Source organism: Pelodiscus sinensis, chromosome 17 (assembly GCF_052426305.1).
Source record: "Pelodiscus sinensis isolate ZL-2025 chromosome 17, ASM5242630v1, whole genome shotgun sequence".
Classification (NCBI taxonomy): domain Eukaryota; kingdom Metazoa; phylum Chordata; order Testudines; family Trionychidae; genus Pelodiscus; species Pelodiscus sinensis.
In genome coordinates, this window is record NC_143068.1 from 3,012,194 (window position 1) to 3,032,144 (window position 19,951).

General features: G+C 48.1%; 1 protein-coding gene across 7 annotated transcripts in view; it reads right to left on the reverse strand.

Annotated features, from left to right (window-relative positions):
- Positions 1-19,951, reverse strand: part of RALGAPB (Ral GTPase activating protein non-catalytic subunit beta) — a 118,487-nt gene that overhangs the window by 23,925 nt on the left and 74,611 nt on the right. For 5 of the 7 annotated variants that reach the window (XM_075900745.2, XM_089769806.1, XM_075900743.2 and 2 more), the window contains 5 exons: positions 19,121-19,185; positions 18,797-18,929; positions 14,050-14,183; positions 4,589-4,771; positions 250-401 (listed from right to left, as the gene is read on the reverse strand). In XM_075900745.2, the coding sequence (XP_075756860.2) occupies positions 250-401; positions 4,589-4,771; positions 14,050-14,183; positions 18,797-18,929; positions 19,121-19,185 (667 nt within the window). The remainder of the gene's footprint in view (positions 1-249; positions 402-4,588; positions 4,772-14,049; positions 14,184-18,796; positions 18,930-19,120; positions 19,186-19,951) is intronic. The other 2 variants (XM_089769807.1, XM_089769805.1) reach the window with 1 other exon arrangement.

Genomic DNA, 19,951 nt, shown 5'->3' on the forward strand with positions numbered 1-19,951 from the left:
CCCCTCTACCATAGATCATCCAGGTGCAGAATAAATTTTGTTATGTGCACCAATAGAGGCGATGTGTCGCACGTCCCCTCTGTGTCGCACATAACAAAATTCATTTCACACACGGACATAACAAAATTAGAGGCCACACTGCTTCCAAGTGACCCAGTCCACCCCTAGGGTAGAGCGTGCTTCTGAAGGTTAACTTCCCCGGCAGCAATGGCCTGCCCGGCAGCTGACACATACTGATGAACAGCATACCATGTTAACGTAGCTTCTGCTGCATCCTTCACCCTCATGGACGCGGGGTTTAGTTCTTTATCGCCTTTGTACTTGACCTCTTGCTCGCTGGTTTTGGATTTACTTCCTGAGATGCCCAGTTCCACGATCTCCAGCACCTCTTTTAAACAGCCCTAATGTGGGAAAGGGGCACACTGTTTAAAGCAAGACAGGCAGCTCCGAATCCTGCTTAAAGACCTGCCAATGCCTCGGGTGTATTCTCACCACTGTAACTACGGCCATAGCCCATGTCTTGGTGTGCGTGGGGCGGTTATCTGCAGCAAGGCACGTGGCTACCCCAGAATACGCCTGAAGCAGAAAGTCTAAGGCATGCGCCTTAACACACTCCAACCAGCCTTCACCCACCCAGGGCACTCCAGAGAAACAGAGCACCCCATGAAACCCCCCGCTGACAGCTGTCACATCCCGCTGCATGCTGGAAGCTGCAAAGGGTATCCAACATCTACCACCCGTACGCAGTGAGGAACTGGCCCAGGCCCGCTCAGCTCCCGGCTGCGCTGCTCTGCTTTCCCCACAAAGGGTGCTCCCACGCGACACAGCTGGGTGCCAGGACAGCAGAGCTGAGTGGGCGCAGCCATGCCCCCTCCTGCCGCCTGAGAGTGTGTGGGGGGGGACCCATGCTGGTGCCCCAGGCCACGTCGCTTGGGGGAAGGAGGAGCGGGGCAGGGAGGGAAGGGGGCTGTCCCCACAGTGGGGGCTGGTCCCCCTCTTCCCTCCAGGCCCCTCACCAATCATCCCCATCCTCCCCGAGATCATCATAGAGGACACAGAACCTGCGGGCGTCTCTTCACTGCCACAGCGAGCCACGCCCTCCCCTACAACCCACCTTTTGAGATCCAAGGGCCCTGCTTGTTAGAGATGCAAAACCCTGTTTACCTGGTTAACCAGTTAAAGGGGGAGAGAGGCCGCTCCAGAGTAGACCCCCACTGCAGACAAGGGCTGCTCCAGTGGGGGGGAAGAGTACTGGCTAACCCTTCACATGCCTACACCTGCATCCAGTGCACTAAGGGCTCCAGAAATAGCTACGTGGGTGAAATCAGCCAGACCGTCATGGCCCTCTCAAATGAGCTCACCAACACACCGGGCCACGAAAGGTATTCACCTCGTCTTTAGGACGATGTACTCTCAGTTCAAATGCAGATCTGTCAGGTGAGCTTTGCGGCTCTGGCCCCTGCTAGAAGACTATCCCAACTGCACACACGCATGGTAGAATACAAACACGTGAGCCCTCCAAGAGCTCTGCCAAATTTGTACAAAACCACATTATAGAAGAATGCTGCTAAATGCTATTTGTAAGTTAAATTACACACCGTCTCTTCACTTCTATTAACGTGGATCTCAACCAAGAGGATGTTATTAGGAGAGTGACCCAGAAAAAGTCTTTTATCAAATATTTAAGCAGCTCTGTATTCAATGCATTTCAGAGACTGTGTCATCCTTTTGATGTTTTAAGTAGAATACCAGTGTTGCAGCTTTTCCATTTCTACTATTTCTTCACAATCAGCTTTTCATCTTAAAGATTCTAGCCCTGGCAATGGCAAAGACCAGTCCTAATATAAAAGGAACCCCCCCTTAGCTTGCTCTCTTGGCCTCAATCAGATAAAGCTAAGCGGCATCAAACCTATTGAGACCACAGGGAGTTAGTGCATCCAAAGACTGAAAATTTGTCTTAGGAGCTGTTGCAAGGTAGGATGCAGCTCTGTGTTGCTACAAAAGGGTCAACCTTGCATGTTCCAGGGGAAATGAATCATTTGCAGTAGAACCTCAGAATTACGAATACCTTGGAATGGAGCTTGTTCCTAACTCTGAAATGTTTGCAATTCTTAAATGTTATAGTTGTTCTTTTGGGAGTTGACAACTGAATTGACTTAACACAGCTTAGAAATTTTACCATGCAGAAGAAAAATGCTGCTTTCCCTTTACTTTTTAGTAGTTTGAGTTCAACACAGTGTTGTCCTGTATTTGTTCTGGGCAGGTTTCGGTCTCTGCCGCTCCAAACGAGGTGTGTGATTGACTGGCTCTGGAGTTCCTAATCGGAGGTTCTACTGTATCTCACTGAGGAACATCATGGAATTATAGATCGTTTACTAACACATGTTGAACTCTCTGAGTCATAGTAATATTTTCCCTGGTACTCCAGGAAATTCCCAATGATGCACTGGTCACAAGATATGGCCAAAGAGTAAGGTTCCAAGATGCTAGCAGACTTAAGATGGTTAGGTGACAGTGCTCTGCACTGGTGCCATCCAATGACATGGGGCTGTACAATGTTTTAAAAGAGATTAAAGACGACCTGCACTTAATGCTGTGAGTTATAAAGTGAGGATTTGAGTTAACTGCATGTATGTGATCTATGTTAAATCTTCAATCTGCAAAAGAACAAAACATCTGCTGAGACCATCCTGACAAAGACGTAACAGCTCAGCTCCCAGTCACTGCAGAAAGACATCTGACAAAAATGAAAATCTCCTAGGACTATGATACTAATGGTGTTTAGGTGCCATTCATAAATACGGATTTCCAGCTTGCTGCTGTGAGGTTATGGGGCCACTGTGTATTCATGGGTGTTCCTGGGGTATGTGTGGATACAAAGGCAGTAACTGTTTGCAGATGCACATTAAACACTAGCTCAGAATGTTCAAAATATGCAACTGCAGAGACAGACTGATTTACAAACACCAAAATAAAAGGTGCAGCGTGACCATAATGGGCAAACTTCTTAATGAAGTCAATAGAGCAACACCATCTGAAAATGCTCCTCTCAAAGAAAACCCTACGCTTCTATTTAAACCTACTACTGCTAACCACCTCCTAAACAACATGAGTCTCGTGGGTGTATGGGGTTTTTCTTGGGGAGGGGGAAGGGCGCGAGGTTGGGTTTTTTCCCCTTTCTTCTTAATGATGAATACAGAGTTGGCAGGATGATGGTCTTTTTCTTCTGCTTTTTATCTCAAATTGTATGGAGTGTCAGCTCTGTTCTCCCTTTGGTTTTGCTGGAGAATTCATTGTGGATGCTGGATTTTAAGAAAGGCTTCCTTTATCTAATATGTTAGGCAGAGAAGTTAAATGAGAGTTGAGAGACAAAACAGAGAGAGGGGGTGGGTGAAGGAATATCTTTTATTGATATTACCTCACATATCTTACCTCTCCAAGGCTGTGTCTACACTACACTTGCTCAACAAAACTTTTCTTGTTCACGGGTGCTTAACCGCCCGCCCCCCCGCCCCCCCCAATGACAAGGTTTTGCCATGGCAAATGCACTTGTTGGCAGGAGAACACTCCTGACAACAAATCAAATACTGCTCGTAGGGGATGGCAGTATTTTGCTGGCAAAAGTGCAGACAAAAAGCATTGACATGTGCTGACTTAGCGACAGGGCGCTGGTGACACAGCCTTCTCACTAAAAGTTGCATAGTGCAGTCATAGCCTAAGATCCTGGATTGACATGGCTACCACTCCACTGCATCAAACAGGGTTAAACAACCTAATTAAAATCCCTTTCTCCTTTCAGCTATTCAACGTTCACTTCCTGACACGGTCAGTTCACTAGGGCTCTTGTGACCAGCCTCCCAGGCGAGACAAAGGAGAGTGAGCAATGAGGGATTCGGAGGGTTGGGGAACTAGCTAGCGCAGCGCGAAGGCGGTTTTAGGCACAGGCTTTAGGAAGAAAGTTAGCAGCTTGTGTGGCTGATAGTTGGCCTCCAGCTAGACACCCCTTCAGCATAACTCTTCAAACTCATTTTCTGTCTTTTCAATGAGTGCCAGAACGTGTAAGTCAGTCTGTTGATAAGGCCTGTCAGAGAGCAGCCCTGTTTGGACTGATCATGCCTCCAGGTCCCCTCGCCATCCCGGCCCAGGTCCCCTGTTCCCGCTTGTATCTCTAGTCCCTCTTACTCCTGAACCCGCTTTCAACTTCGCCCAGCTCCCACCCATTCGGAGTCCAGGGAGCACAGCTCCATGACATGCCCTGAAGCCCCTACAATTCCAAATCTGTACCCCCCCAATCCTAATCCCATTTTCATAAACCCCTCAGATGGTTCCATGTATCCCAATCCCCTGAATCTTCCACACCACCAACACATTTACCCCGGCCTGCCCTCTCCGGGCCCCCCAGCATTAGCCATGAAGTCAGCCACAAGTTAGTTCCTGGTCATAGGGTTTGAAGCTGCTGCCCTTTGTTCGGTGCTGGCAATATGCACAGGGTGTGTACCCCAGAGCAGGAGGTGAGGTGTGCAAGCCTTCCAGCACAAAACAGCAAGCACGCCGATCACCTGCCGCCTCCCTCCGCTGAGCCGCTCACCTTCTCATCCATCATGTCGGGATGTTCAGTGAGCCAGACACAGAGGCACTGGAAGGCTGCAACGATCATGGAGTGAAGATCTCTGGAGTGGAGTGGAGCTGGCCGGCTGCACTGGTACACAATGTAACTGCACACAGAGCTAATAGCTCGCTTCCTGTCTGCCGAATCAACAGCCACCTTCACCTACGGAGAGCAAGCCGCAGAGACACCGTCAGCTCAGCCTGGCTCCAGGAACTCTTCCAGGGAAGAGAAAACGGGTTTTTGAGCATCTAACCGCTACGCGACACAGAAACAGGCCAGCACCGCTCAGACAGACATGGAAGCACTGGGAGTAAGACAGGTTTAATACAATGCTGATCTGCAACAGAACAGCACAGTTCTGGGGAAAGACTGAGCACGAACCCTACTGCAATATGTAGTAATGCGCACCTAAGGAACGGAGGACACCAGTTTACTAGAGGCCTTGCTGTGAGTTGGATTTCAGCCTTATTCTGGAACTAATGGGTTGTTAGCTTCTGCATGCAGGTCACTGGACCAATCGACTGGTCTGGATTTTGGCATCACTAACCACCCTCTCTCGTTTGACTTCACTCCAGCCACAGAACTGCGCTCTCCGTCTTCAATTAACACTTCTACTCCCTCCTAGGGCAAGAGGAAGTGGAAGGAAAGCGATCTGGGGAGCAGACCCTTTCAGCAGTAGTTCCTTCTCTTGCCAGGTCCCCACCTGGCACAGCAGTGGGGAACTCCCCAGCATATACCTGGGAAGAAACTTCTGGCCTGGCAGGACAACTCTGGAGACAGAGCCCAAGATGCTGGAAGGTGGCGCACAGTCCCACCAACCGAGAGGCACAGGGCTGGGTGCTAAAGAGCTGTGCTTCTTTCTCTCCTCCTCCAGCCCCGTGCTTCTCCACCGACTCACCACACACACAGCTCTCGGGGGCGTGGGCTGCATTCACCACCCGACGTACAAACCGTATGGGCCTGAAGATGTCAGAGGGGCCACAAACAACCTATAGCCTGCAGGTGGAGAACAGCAGCTCTCCTCACACAGCCAGCCCTGGTGCAATCGGCCCCCTTGAGTTCAGCCGCACCGTCTCACACAAGGCAGCCCTGGTACCTGCAGCAGGGAGCTGGAGCCTGGCACTGTCAGTGCTTTGCTTGCAGCTGGGGAAGTCTGCGTCAGCCTCTGGTGAGGGGGACACTGCGCTGAGCCAGAGGCACAGACAGCCTTCACCCAGTGCTCCACCCTCACCCAGGCCATTGAGGTCTGAACACAGGATGCTGTGCTAGCAAGAGGAGATGCTCAGGCCTCCTGGCTGAGGAAGAGAAGCCATCACCCCGAAGGGTGGGAGGCTCAGAGCCACCACCCTGAGCAAGAGGCAGCACAGGGTGATGGTCACTGGGGATCCCCGTTCTGAGGGGAATGGAGGCATCTACTGACCTGAATTGACATCCGAGGAAGTTGCTGCCTGCGTCCAAGATGGTACAGAAAGGCTGCCAAGACTCGTTGGTCTCGCTACTGCTCTGTTATTAGCGGGCGCTAACAATACCGCCAGGTGTAACCCTGAGCAGACTGGCAGTGACTGCAGGGCTCTGGGAGCAAGGGTGAAGGGGTGGGTGGCAGTCTCATCCAACTTCACAGTTGGGGTATGGACCCAGCAGGGACAGAAGTGTTCTGGGTATGAACGTGTGCCTGCACAGATGGCACTGAGAGGAGAGCTTTGGCTTCTTTGGCCATAGGATGCTGCTCCAGGACAGAAGGCTGCTGGGAAAAATAGGGAACGAGCATCTTCACGCACCGACTTGACCACCTAGCGAGGGAAGCTTTAAATTAGGTTCAAGGGGCAAATGACAATTACCCAAAGATAAGCAGAGAGAGAGAGAGAACGAGAACACACCGTAACAGTTCCTAAGATACAATGAGGTCATAGAAGAAGCAAAAAGGAAGTATCATGGAGGTAAATCTGCTCAACGTCTTACATGCTTATACTGTACACAGATGTCAGGAGTGTGGGGAACAAAGAACTAGAAGACTTAGTACTTAAGCTATATTATGACTTAAAAGGTATCACAGGACTGGACTATTGGTCTGGAAGGATATGGCTTGTTTGTGAAGGCCAGACAGAAGACAAAGGAAAAAGTCTGTAGAATGTATTCCACTGTTCTGAGGTCCAGAAGGAAGTGAGATGTGGTTGACTGAAAGGTGGGAGGGGGGACACCAGGGGTAACTTCGTCATAGGTGTCTTCTACACACAGCCAAATCAGGAAGAGGATGAGGCATTTTTAGAATAGCTAACAAAAACCCCAAACACAAGACTTGACAGTAATGGGAAACTAGCTATCAGACATCTGTTGGCATTAAAGGCACAGTAATAAAATACCCTGATGCAAAGGAAAGACTGGAAGATTAGTAAGGGGCCAATATGACTCCATTAGGAAGTTCTTAAGGACTTGAAGATGCAAAAGGAATCCTTTAAAAGGCAGGTCAATGAACTACTAGGGATGAGTACAAAAGAGCAATGCAAGTATGTGGGGGCAAAACCTGTTATGCTTAGTAAGGTGCATATTAGATAATAAGTAAGGGTATGTCTACACTGCCACCCTAGTTCAAACTAGGGCGGCTAATGTAAGCATTCGAACTTGCAAATGAAGCCCAGTATTTAAATATCCTGGGCTTCATTTGCATGTTCCCGGGTGGGCACCATTTTTAAATGCCCGTAGTTCAAACTACCTGCCTGCGGCTACACGCGGCATGGACTATGTAGTTCGAATTAAAGCCCCTAATTCAAACTACCGTTATTCCTCCTCGGCAAGGAATAAATGGTAAATTTTCAGAATGGAGAGGAGTAACTAGTGGTGTTTCTCAAGGGTCAGTCCTAGGAGCAATCCTATTCAACTTATGTATAAATGATCTGGAGAAAAGGGGTAAACAGTGAGATGGCAAACTTTGCAGACGATACTAAACTGCTCAAGGTAGTTAAGACCAAAGCAGACTGAAGAACTTCAAAAAGATCTCACCAAACTAAGTGATTGGGCAACAAAATGGCAAATGAAATTTAATGTAAAGTAATGCACATTGAAAAAAATAACCCCAACTATACATATATTATGATGGCGGCTAATTTAGCTACGGCTAATTTAGCTACAACTAATCAGGAAAAAGATCTTGGAGTCATCGTGGATAGTTCTCTGAAGACGTCCACACAGTGTGCAGTGGCAGTCAAAAAAGCAAACAGGATGTTAGGAATCATTAAAAAAGGGATAGAGAATAAGACAGAGAATATCTTATTGCCCTTATATAAATCCATGGTACGCCCACATCTTGAATACTGCGTACAGATGTGATCTCCTCATCTCAAAAAAGATAGACTGGTATTAGAAAAGGTTCAGAGAAAGGCAACTAAAATGATTAGGGGTTTGGAACAGGTCCCATATGAGGAGAGATTAAAGAGACTGGGACTTTTCATCTTGGAAAAGAGGAGACTAATGGGAGATATGATAGAGGTCTATAAAATCATGAGTGGTGTGGAGAAAGTGAATAAGGAAAAGTTATTTACTTGTTCCCATAATATAAGAACTAAGGGCCACCAAATGAAACTAATGGGCAGCAGGTTTAAAACAAATAAAAGTAAGTTCTTCTTCACACAGCGCATAGTCAATCTGTGGAACTCCTTGCCTGAGGAAGCTAGGACTATAACAGGGTTTAAAAGAGAACTAGATAAATTCATCAAGGTTAAATCCATAAATGACTATTAGCCAGGATGGGTAAGGAATGGTGTCCCTAGCCTCTTTTTGTCAGAGGATGGAGATGGATGGCAGGAGAGAGATCGCTTGATCATTGCCTGTTCGATTCACTCCCTCTGGGGCACCTGGCATTGGCCACTGTTGACAGACAGGGTACTGGGCTGGATGGGCCTTTGGTCTGACCCAGTATGGCCGCTCTTATGTTATTTTGCTTTCCTCTTTACTAAAAAGGTTAATTGCTATTGGATGCCTCACACAGGGTATGTCTACACTACCCCGCTAGTTCGAACTAGCGGGGTAATGTAGGCATACCACACTTGCAAATGAAGCCCGGGATTTGAATTTCCCGGGCTTCATTTGCATAAGCGGGGAGCCGCCATTTTTAAATCCCCGCTGCTTCGAACCCCGTGTAGCACATCTACACGAGGCTTGAACTAGGTAGTTCGGACTAGGTTCCTATTCCGAACTACCGGTACACCTCGTGGAATAGGAATCCTAGTCCGAACTACCGGTACACCTTGTGGAATAGGAATCCTAGTCCGAACTACCTAGTTCGAGCCCCGTGTAGCTGCGCTACACGGGGTTCGAAGCAGCGGGGATTTTAAAATGGCGGCTCCCCGCTTATGCAAATGAAGCCCGGGAAATTCAAATCCCGGGCTTCATTTGCAAGTGCGGTATGCCTACATTACCCTCCTAGTTCGAACTAGCGGGGTAGTGTAGACATACCCACAATGAATAGTACAGTTGCAGGAATTCTGTGCCACTCTGCACAAGCAGTACTCATGTCCCCCACAGATTTTTTTGCTTGCCTGCAGAAAATTACAGGGAAATCACAGGAAGCCACAAGAGCCATCACTGCCCCCCCCAGCACAGAATGAAGGTCATTCACCTTGCTGAGCTTCACCACCTGCATCCAGACTCCTCGGCCAAGCCCACCCCCCTGCATCTGAACCACCATCCCTGCACCTAGACTCACTTAAATCACCCATCCCCTCTGCAGCTGGACTACCCTGACAATGCCCACACACCAGAACCTCCACCCCACTGAGCCCTGACCAGGTGCACCTGGCCCTCCACCCCTCCAAGCTCCATCTCCCCACCAAGGAAGCCCTCCACACTCAGATCCTCCAGATCAAATCAGGCCTGATAAAATTCCTTCAGGATCCTTAAACTCCCTGCTGCTATCTCAGAACCATTAGCAATTATTTTTGGAGGACAGGTGACGTCTCTGAGCAGCGGAGAAGAGCAAACATTGTACCTAGCTTTAAACAAGGAGAACAAAGATGACCTAGGGAACTAGAGGCCTGGAAAGATCCTGGAACAAAACTACTGAACACTCAATTTCTAAGCCTCTACAGAAGAGCAAGGTGATGAGTAATAGCCGACAGGATTTTGTCAAGAACAAACCATGTCAAATCAATCTCATTTCCTTACCTGACAGGGTTACTGGCCTAGTGACAGGGGAGGGGGAGAATGAGAAGATGGGATTTATCTCAGTAAATCAAGGCCTGTCCATTCTTAAACTGTAGGTTGGCACAGCAGGGGCACACAGGGCTAGGAAAAATCCACTTCCCTAAGTGACAAAGCTATGCCAGCTGGGTCAGTGGAAGGATGCGTCTATTGAACTAGTACAGGCAGTCCCCGACTTACGCGGATCCGACTTATGTCGGATCCGCACTTACGAATGGGGCTTTTCTCGGCCTGGAGCTCACGGGCGGCGGGTCGCCGCCCGTGTCCTCCAGGGCGAGAAAAGCTTCTCCCGGTCTCCCTGGTCGGGGGCAAAGGAGCAAAGCCACACGGGCAGCAGGGTCCCTCCGCCTGTGCGGCTTTGCTCAGGTCTCCCTGGTCTGCTCGGGGGGGGAGGGGGTGCAGCTAGTGCGCTCCCCCCCCAGCAGACCAGGCTTTTATTGCAGGATGCCTCGGGTAGAGCAGCTGGGGTGCTGCCGGGTTGGTCCTGTGGGAACCTACCGGGCAGCGCCCAAACTGTTCTGTCCCAGGCTCCAGATTCAGCAGCTGTTGAAACTGATCAGGCTGATTCCAGGAAGCTGGGGGCAGAGCAACTCTGCCTCCGGCTTCCTGTAGTCAGCCCCGGGTCAGTTTCAGTGGCAGCAGCTGAATCTGGAGCCAGTTCCGACTTACATACAAATTCAACTTAAGAACAAACCTATAGTTCCTATCTTGTACGTAACCCGGGGACTGCCTGTACTGATGCTTGGGGTCCTACAGTGAGAGGGAAACCCCTTCCATCCCTGGAGACTGCAGCTACTCCACAAGGCTATGTCAGCACAGCCACTGTGGCCCCAGAGCACGGATCTGGCCATAGAGTTTTGAGAGAGAGTCCCACACGACAGTCTCAGAAGCAATCTAAAGAAATGTGGTCTCGATGAAATGACCACCAAGTGGGCGCACAAGGGGTGGATGACTATCCTCAAAGAGTAGTTCTCAAAGGTTTGCTGTCAAACTGGGAGGACACTGCAAGGGTCTGCCTTTGGTGTAGCATTTTTCCACATTTTCAAGACAAACGGAGTGGAGGGCGGAGGGTGTGCTTACACAATTTGAAGGAATAACTGGCTAGGTAGCACTATTGCCAAAAAGCATGTGGGGATTATAGTGCATCACAAATTAAGCCCTGAGGAGACCTCATCAGGAGTACTGTGTCCATGTCCCTGAGGAGATGACAAAAAGTAATTCACTTAATCTGCAGCAAGGGAGATACAAGGTTAAAAACATAATAGAAAGGAGAGCTAGGCTCTGAAACAGGTTGCTAAGGAAGGTTGTGGAATCCCCATCTGTGACGGTTTACACAGCCAGATTGGACAAACACAGGTGAGGATGGTCTAGGGCAGTAGTCTCCTACCTTTTTACATCCAAGATCACTTTTTAAATCTCAGAACAGGTGAAGATCTACTGCCCCGCCCCACCCTTGAAGCCCCGCCCCTTTCATGAAGCCCCGCCCTCTCTAGTCTCCTGTCCATATCTTGCTATCCCCAGCCCTTACTTACACACTCTGATAAACAGTTTATTTTTAAATTATGCGATATATAAAATTAAAATCACGTGTTTATAGTTAGGAAATAAATGGTCTGTTTTTATTCATATTTAAATCTAAAATGAAGCATTTATAATTATACATTTTGTGGGGACAGAGTTCTGCGGCTGGGGGTAGGGGAGAGGGAACAGGGTGCTGGGAGGGGAGAGGATAGAGTTCTGTACCTGGGGACAGGGGAGTAGGGACAGAGTTTGGGGAGTGAGGATGGGAGTGGGGACAGAGTTCTGAAGCTGGGGACAGGGGAGTGGGGACAGAGTTCTGTAGCTGGGGACAGGCGAGTGGGGTGCCAGTGGCAGCAGAGTCCCCTGCATCTGCCTCCTCCCAGGATTCTCCACCCCCTGCCGCAGAGGGAAGCCAGCACGTGCCTCCTCAGGGCCCGACTCCTCCCCCCCCCCCCGCAGCATGGCTAATACCCGCAGGCGCCTGCCCCGGGGCCAAACCCCCTCCCACAACGTGGCCCGGCCCGCCCCCCCCCCCCGGGTGCCTGCCCCAGGGCCAAGCCGCCTCTCCTGCAGCGGGACCAAACCTCCGTGGGTGCCTTCCCCAGGGCCAAACTCCCCTCCCACCACGCAGCCAAACCCCTGCGGGAGCCTCCCCAAGCCAAACCCCGGGGCCAACCCCCGCTCCCGCAGCGCAGGGAAATCCCTGCACTCAACTCACCCCTCCCAGGGAAGCCACCGGACTCCTCTTCTGGAGCCGATGCCCCCTCCCCCGGCATGTGACAGAGCTGTGGGAGGGGAGCAGCCTGCTCACATCCGGAGCCCCCAGAAGTGACGCGAGCTTCAGACAGGACTTCCGTCCACCCCGCGGGAAGCCAGCACTACACTAGAGGTAGGTAGTGGGGCTTCTCGGGAGTGGGGGGGGAGTGGGAGGCGGGGGAGCCCGAACACCTCGCAATCGACGGGTTGGTGACCACGGCTCTAGGGTTACTTGGCCCTTCCTCAGTACAGGCAACTGGACTAGAGGACTGCTCAAAGTCCCTCCCCACCCTACAATTCCATGTGAAAGCAGCCCCCAGAAGGCACAACCAGTACGAGAGCCCTTCAGGCTAGGCCTGAACAGTCGCACGGTAAAAGGCACTCTGTCCCAAAATGCTTCCATCTTAAAAGAAGAAATGGGGTGCCCCTAGGAGCCCAATGCAGCAGTTCATTCCATATGAAAAGCAATTCCCTGCTACTAACTCTTGTGCACAAAGATGAGGATCACTCTCTCTCCAGCCTCAAGCCAAGCCAAGAACAACACTGGAACCACAGGAAGGAAGTTACAGCTTTGAAGATTTACCGCTGCAGCTCCCAGAAGTCCTGATTCCATCTGAGCTCCAGAAGGCCTGGAATTCCCCAGGCGTGGTGGAGGTCATCTCGTATCGCCGAGTCCTCGTCGGAATCTCTTCCGCCCTCATGCTCAGGGACTGGAGTAGCAGAGCAGCCATCGGTGCCCAAACGGGACTCAAGTCTTACCAGTAAGGGTACGTCTAGACTACATGCCTCTGTCGCCAGAGGCATGTAGATTAGGCTACCAGACATAGTAAAATGAAGCAGCGATTTAAATAATCGCCGCTTCATTTAAATTTACATGGCTGCCGCGCTGAACCGACAAACAGCTGATCAGCTGTTGGTCGGCTCAGCGCGATAGTCTGGACGCGCGGGTGTCGACATCAAAGGTATTTGTCGACGACCCAGGTATACCTCATCCCAGGAGGTTTACCTGGGTGGTCGACAAATACCTTTGATGTCGACACCCGCGCGTCCAGACTATCGCGCTGAGCCGACAAACAGCTGATCAGCTGTTTGTCGGCTCAGCGCGGCAGCCATGTAAATTTAAATGAAGTGGCGATTATTTAAATCGCCGCTTCATTTTACTATGTCTGGTAGCCTAATCTACATGCCTCTGGCGACAGAGGCATGTAGTCTAGACGTACCCTAAGTGCCCTACTGCCGACTACCCACTGAAAGGTAACAATGTGACGCGCCCTCTCAGGGGCGGAGTCAGAAGCAGAGTCTGAGCGTGACAGTATGAGACAATTCAGCATTTCCGAACCATCCATCCTGGCTGCCCTAAAAACGCTGGGACATTGCTTGGCTGAAGCCATAAATTCCAAACTGGGGGGGAGAGGAGGAGGTGAGGAGGGGGAAATTGAGCAGAAAAGGACATTTTGTTTTTTACCCTACCACTGGACTTCTGCAAGACTTCCCAGCTTGGCTGCCCTAGCTGGTACTTAAAACAATTTGGAGTGCCAAAATCCAGGCAAGCTGATTGGTGCAACTACTCAACCGGGAAGGGAAGCAGGCCGTTGACTTCCGCCAGGGGAGCAGAAATACAAGTTTCAGACCGAAAGATACTATTTTCCTCATTAAAAATAGCATCTGTTTGCAAGAGTGACTGTGTCCAGGGCAGGACGGAACAGGGAACCAGGCTTTGGCCTTTACAGTAAGGATTTTTAAATAGGCTTGGTGCCCTACTCAAGTTTCCAAGGCAGCACAGTGGTAGCCTTTTAAGCTAAGATTGCTCATTAAAAGCCTGAATGATACAATTATCTAGCCCACAAACTCCTGCTAGGAATATCAGCAAGACATGCTCCGTACTGCAGTCAGCAGTACCAGAGTTCTTCCTGCAGGACTCCTGTGCCTACATATCATCAAACCAAAACAAGTGAAACTGCAGCTCTCACCTTTGCCAATCCAGAAAGCAGCTCTAATGCGGCTAGGGAGATACTCATGTCCTGTCTCCACTGTGAGTTGAGTCTTTGTGTTACCAGGTGAATACTGCGAATCAGTAATCCAGCCGCTGTATCTGTATTAAGAGCTAGGATATAATCCCAATACCACACCCCACAGGGAGGGAAAATAACTAAGCATTAGTAACAATAAGCAAAGGAATCTGCCAGGCACAGGCCAAAGCAGCCATAATAAAGCACAGAAAACAAAATTAGGTACGTCTCAGAAGCTAGAGATTTAGTGACTTTCACATGGATTAATTGGTTTATAAATCCAGCATGTTATCTCTCTAAATCAGACTAGCTTCTACTCGGAGCAGACAATCTTTATGCATTTATACACACATTTGAATGCAGTTAGGATAAATCATCCAAACACACATCATAGGTGACCACTGCATGCTGCATAATACTAGCTAATACATTTAAATTGTGGAACAGTGGAATGGCTAACAGCAGGTTTACTTCATATAGGAACTTTTCACTATAGCGTTTAAGTTGCTGTAAGAGTTCGTAGTTTGAGTGCTCATAACTTCAATTAATTCAGACAGTAATATGATGCACAAATAGGATACCATTCTACTTAAAATATGTGCTGAAAATCACTACAGCATTTCATAAAAAACAGCTCCAGTTACTGAAGGAATTAAGCCTGGAGAAAAGAGGCAATGGCATTACAATTATTTCAATTTACATCTGATTTTCCTGCACCCAAAAGCTTGAAATGAAAGGGTTTCGGTGCCTGCTGTCTTTATTAGTTCATAGTTGAGAGTCTCTTAGGTTGGATTTTTTAAGACTGGAGGGGGGGGGGAGATCTGATTTCAGAAAGAGAAGCTCTTGGGACAGGGCACCTACAGGGAAAAGTTATTGGATGCTTAGCGCCCACCAACTGCCAGCCCCTCCGATCAACTCCTTCCCCTCTGGCCCAGTGCTTCCCTCTCACCGCGAACAGCTGTTCTGTGGCTTTCGGGAGGCACTGAGGCGGAGGCAGAGAAGCAGGGATGGGGTGCACAGGAGAGGGGGTGGAACTGTGTGGGAAGTAGGGATGTAAGTGACTAATCGACTAGCTGACTATCCAATAAGCAAAGGCTTATCGGTCAGTCGACACACTAGTCGCTTCCCCCCCAGCCGTCTCTATCACAAAGAGGCAACTGGGGGGGGCCTTAAAAGCCGGTTCCCCCCAGCTCCATGGGAGGGGACAGGGGCGCAGTGGCGGCCAACTTTGAAACGTACAAGAGTCCCTGCTGGGGCTCTTAAACACTTCAAAGAGGAAACGCTGGAAGGAGGAGCCTGTGGCCAGTGGGGACTCCCTGCTGGCCCCAGGCAGCGTTCCAGTGGGGGCTCTCGTGCATTTCAAAGAGGAAGCGCAGCATGGAGCTTGGGGCCAGTGCAGGACTTTGAGTCCCCCACTGACCCCAGGCTCCTTCCAGTGCTTCCAATTTGAAATGCACAAGAGTCCCGCATGCAGGACTGATAAGAAGAGGCTGATAAGAACAATCAGCCAAATGGTATGAACCAGGATATCGACTGGCTCGCACAATCTTCCACATCCTAATGACTTAACCAACCTCCTAACAATGGAGGTGCTAATGGTTCTTATCAGCCTCTTGTAACTATTTGAACCATCTACTCACTGTCTCTCTCTTTTCCTCTCCTCCTTTTTTCTCTTCCCCCCCTCTCTTTTTTCCTTCTCCCTCCCCCCCACTTCCCTGGTTTATTCTTGGATCTGGACTTCTAATACTCCTTTCATCTGTAGTGGGCTGTGCCCACGAAAGCTCATGATACCATCTACATGTTTTGTTAGTCTTTAAGGTGCTACCAAGCTATTTGTTTTTAAGTTTTTCCTGTTATAGACTACCCCTCTGGAATCTTCAGACTGTATGATAGTTATGGAATTCAGTAACTGAAACATACAGATAGGTCATTATGAACCCTACAGATACTTTGCACGAGATATGCCAAAAGCACTTGCCTCAGTGCAAATTCATACCAATTAAAACATGCATATTAAAAACAAACCCATGAGCTGAAAAAGCTACATTTAGATAAGCAGTAAGCCATTTCCAGACAAAACTCAGATCCTGCACAGACACTGTTCAGCAGCTGATGTGAAACCTAGGCACACATGGATTTCCCCTGCCACTGAAGTCTGTGGAAAAACTTATCTTCAGTGGTGTAAGACAAGGCCCCTAGACTCTACAGACAGCACATTCAAGTGGTCTGTTCTCAGGCGCATCCAATTAACATGGAGTAAAATCACTAAAGACAAACAAATGGATACAAATGGGAATCCAGGGTTTCACTAAACTCAGCTGAATCACTGCGTATCCGTTTAGTACACAGTACAGGGACTGATGTTATGATCAGGTCAAAAACCCTCACACAACCCAAAACTGTATCAAAGCAAAACACAATTCTAACATGTCATACCAAGTGGTCTGGGTAGCTAATATCCTGTTTTATGGGGCCATAATTAACATTCAAGACAGAATCCTTCTACTGTGATACATCTGAAGAAGCGGGCCATGCCCACGAACAATCATGATCCCATCGACACATTTTATTAGTCTCTAAGGTGCTGAGGGACCGTTTGTTGTTTTTTAAGTTTTAACAAGGGCAGATCATCAGCTTGTGTAAATTGTCACATCTGCACCAAAAATCAATGGAGCTATTTATGCTACTTGGGGACCCACCCCAAGAATCAGAGGCTTCCGAACATACATTACAAAGATAGGTCTCAGAGGGGAGCGGCGTTAGTCTGTATCTGCAAAAGCAAGACGGAGTCCTGTGGCATCTTAAAATTAACATATTTGGGCACAAGCTTTCACTGGTCAAACCCACGTCATCATTTGCATCTGAGGATGGTTTTTACCCATGAACGCTTATGCCCAAATAAATTGGCTGAGCTCTGTGACTTTGTCCACACCCACAACCATTTCCGATATGGGGACACTTTATACCTTCAAGTCAGCGGCACTGCTCTGGGTACCCACATTGCCCCACGATATGCCAACATTTTTATGGCTGGCCTTGAACAATGTTGCCTCCCTCAGCTCTCGTCGCCTCGCACCCTGCCTCTCCTTACGCTACGTCGACGGCATCTTCAGCATATGGTCCCACGGGAAGGAGACCCTTGACGAATTCCTCCGGGATTTCAACAATTTCCACCTCAACATCAACCTCAGTCTGCACCAGTCCACAGGAGCGATCCGCTTCCTTGACACCGCAATGCTAATAAATGATGGTCATGTAATCACCACCTTATACCAGAAACCTGCTGAGCGATATTCTTACCTGCACGCCTCTAGCTTTCATCCAGGACACGTCACGCAATCCACTGTATTTGCTCCAATACCACAAGATCTTTAACAAGCATTCTTAGAACTTCAATACCTACCTGGGGAAAGGAATAAACAGACTGACTGAGCCCGACGAGAACCCAGAAGTCATCTGCTTCAGGACAGGCCAAACAAGGTAAACAAACAGAACACCTCTGGTCATCACCTCCAGCCCCCACTCAAACCCCTCCAGTGAATCACTGACAATCTACAACCTATCCTGGAAAACAATCCCTCCCCCTCACAGGCCTTGGGGACAGGCCAATCCTCGCCTACAGACTACCCTCTAACCTGAAGCGAATACTCACCAGCGCCACACAAAGCACCACAGAAACAGTTAGCCAGAAACCTACCCCTGCAACCAACTCTGTTGCCAACTCTGTACATAGATCTACACAAGCGACACCATCACAGGACCTCACTACATCAGCGACATCACCAGGGGCTCATCTACTTGCACATGCACTAATGTGTTATGCCATCAAGTGCCAGCAATGTCTCTCTGCCATGTACATGGGCCAAACCGGATAGTCTTGGTGCCAAAGGATAAATGTACACAAAGGAGATATCAGGAATGGTATCACACAGAAACCTGTAGGAGACACTTTAACCTCCCTGGACATTCAGTAATAAATCTGAAAGTAGCCATTCTTCTACAAAAGAATTTTAAACCCCGATTACAACTGGAGAATTTGCAAATGAACACCAGTTCAGCTGTCAACACCATCAACTTAGGACTGAATAAGGATCATAATGATCTCAAACGGTTAACACATTACAAAGGCAATTTCCCTTCTCTGGATATTCACATCTCCAGACCAAATGTTGTAAATGACTCACTTCTACTCTGACATAATTAGTCTCATTAAACACAAGCAACTTCTTCCTCATATATACACCCCTAGTTCTGTAACTTCCTTTCTAACTCATCTGATGAAGTGGGTTTTACCCATAAAAGCTTATGTCCACAGGACTCCTTGTTGTTTTCGCAGATACAGACTATCACAACTATCCCTTTGGGCCAAATAAATCTGTTAGTGTTTAAGGTATTACAAAGATGAGCAATTTATTAGCCTCTTGCCCATTTTTCATAAGCTTTCAAATTTAGTTTTACTGTTGTAAGAATACTAACAAAACACTTTATAACAAGACTGAAAGGTAACAGATGCATACAAATAGGAGCAAGATTTAGCAGTTAATGACATATCCAAAGGGCAACCCCAATACCCATCACCTTTGGTTGAAAATGTCCATGAAAGTTAATGTATCGAAAGATCTCATTAATCAAACATAACCTGGAAAGCAGATATGTAAAACTGAGGTATCATGGCAATGAAAAAACAAAGCAAAGCTTAACTCCTTACCATAATCTCTTAGAAGTGCTTGTGCTGGTCTCTCGCTATCAGGAGTTGTAGGCTCTGTGCTTCCTCCACTTGCTGTACTAATGCCACTGTTAGTGCGACGGTGGTTTTTCAGAAGGTTACTTTCTCCACCATTCTGCAGATTGAAATCAGGATGAATGAGAGGATGACTGAATAGGTTAGTCAGCATATCTGAAAACACTCTTAGAAGATGCACTAGAAGAATAAAAAGGTGAACCCTAAAGGAATCAGCTTAGCTAGCCTGGAAAAGTAGGTATCATCCAGTAATACGTTTTTCTAAAAGTTCAGCTTTCATAAAAAACTTACCGTTTCCATCTGACAGTCAATGGCTTCTAAAAGTGCTGAATCTTGAACAATATTTAACATCGCTCCTGCAACATTAAAACACCCAATAAGAGGTGAACTGCTTACATTTCAAATGTATGAAAAGCAGTTATCTGAAGCAATGTGTCAGTGCTCGCTTTTATAAAAGATCTAGTTAGGGGCTTATGATAGCTATTAGAATTTGCTCCGAAATTCAGCACAGAGACTAGAACACTAGCTCTAACTGTGCTGTAAACTATTTTAAATTCCCTTGGATTTACAGAGCAGTTTTATGCTCTTAACTCAGGAAGGCCTTTGTTTTTAATAAAGCTTTTTTGTTTTTAAATCTTAAAGAGCTCAACCTCCTTTTCCATTAAAAACTCTCTGAGCTTAAAGCTGAAAAATATACTGTGCAAGCCTAGAAAGTACGCATCATAGAGATGGGATTTTTATCCACGGCAGAAAACTATGGAACCTTTACAAAGACAAGGCAAGTGACACGGATTTTAAAGGAGCTGGGCAGGGATGGTCTTTGACTATGTGTAAGCACAGTGCAGAGTTCAATGGATCCTGATCTTGATTCTGCCCTCTAGCTGCTACAACAGTTCTAGCATCTGATACATCGAATTACATGTGCAGAGGGCCCAATGCACTAGCTGTGTGGATACAGTACCTAAGATTGAAATGAGGATAACCCTTACCAAACAAGTCTCCGTCAGAATGCTTTCCTGCTGAGAAGTGCAAGGGGAGTGATTTCTTAAGTAAAAAAAACAACAAATGGTCTGGTAGCACTTTATAGACTAACAAAACATGTAGATGGTACCATGAGCTTTC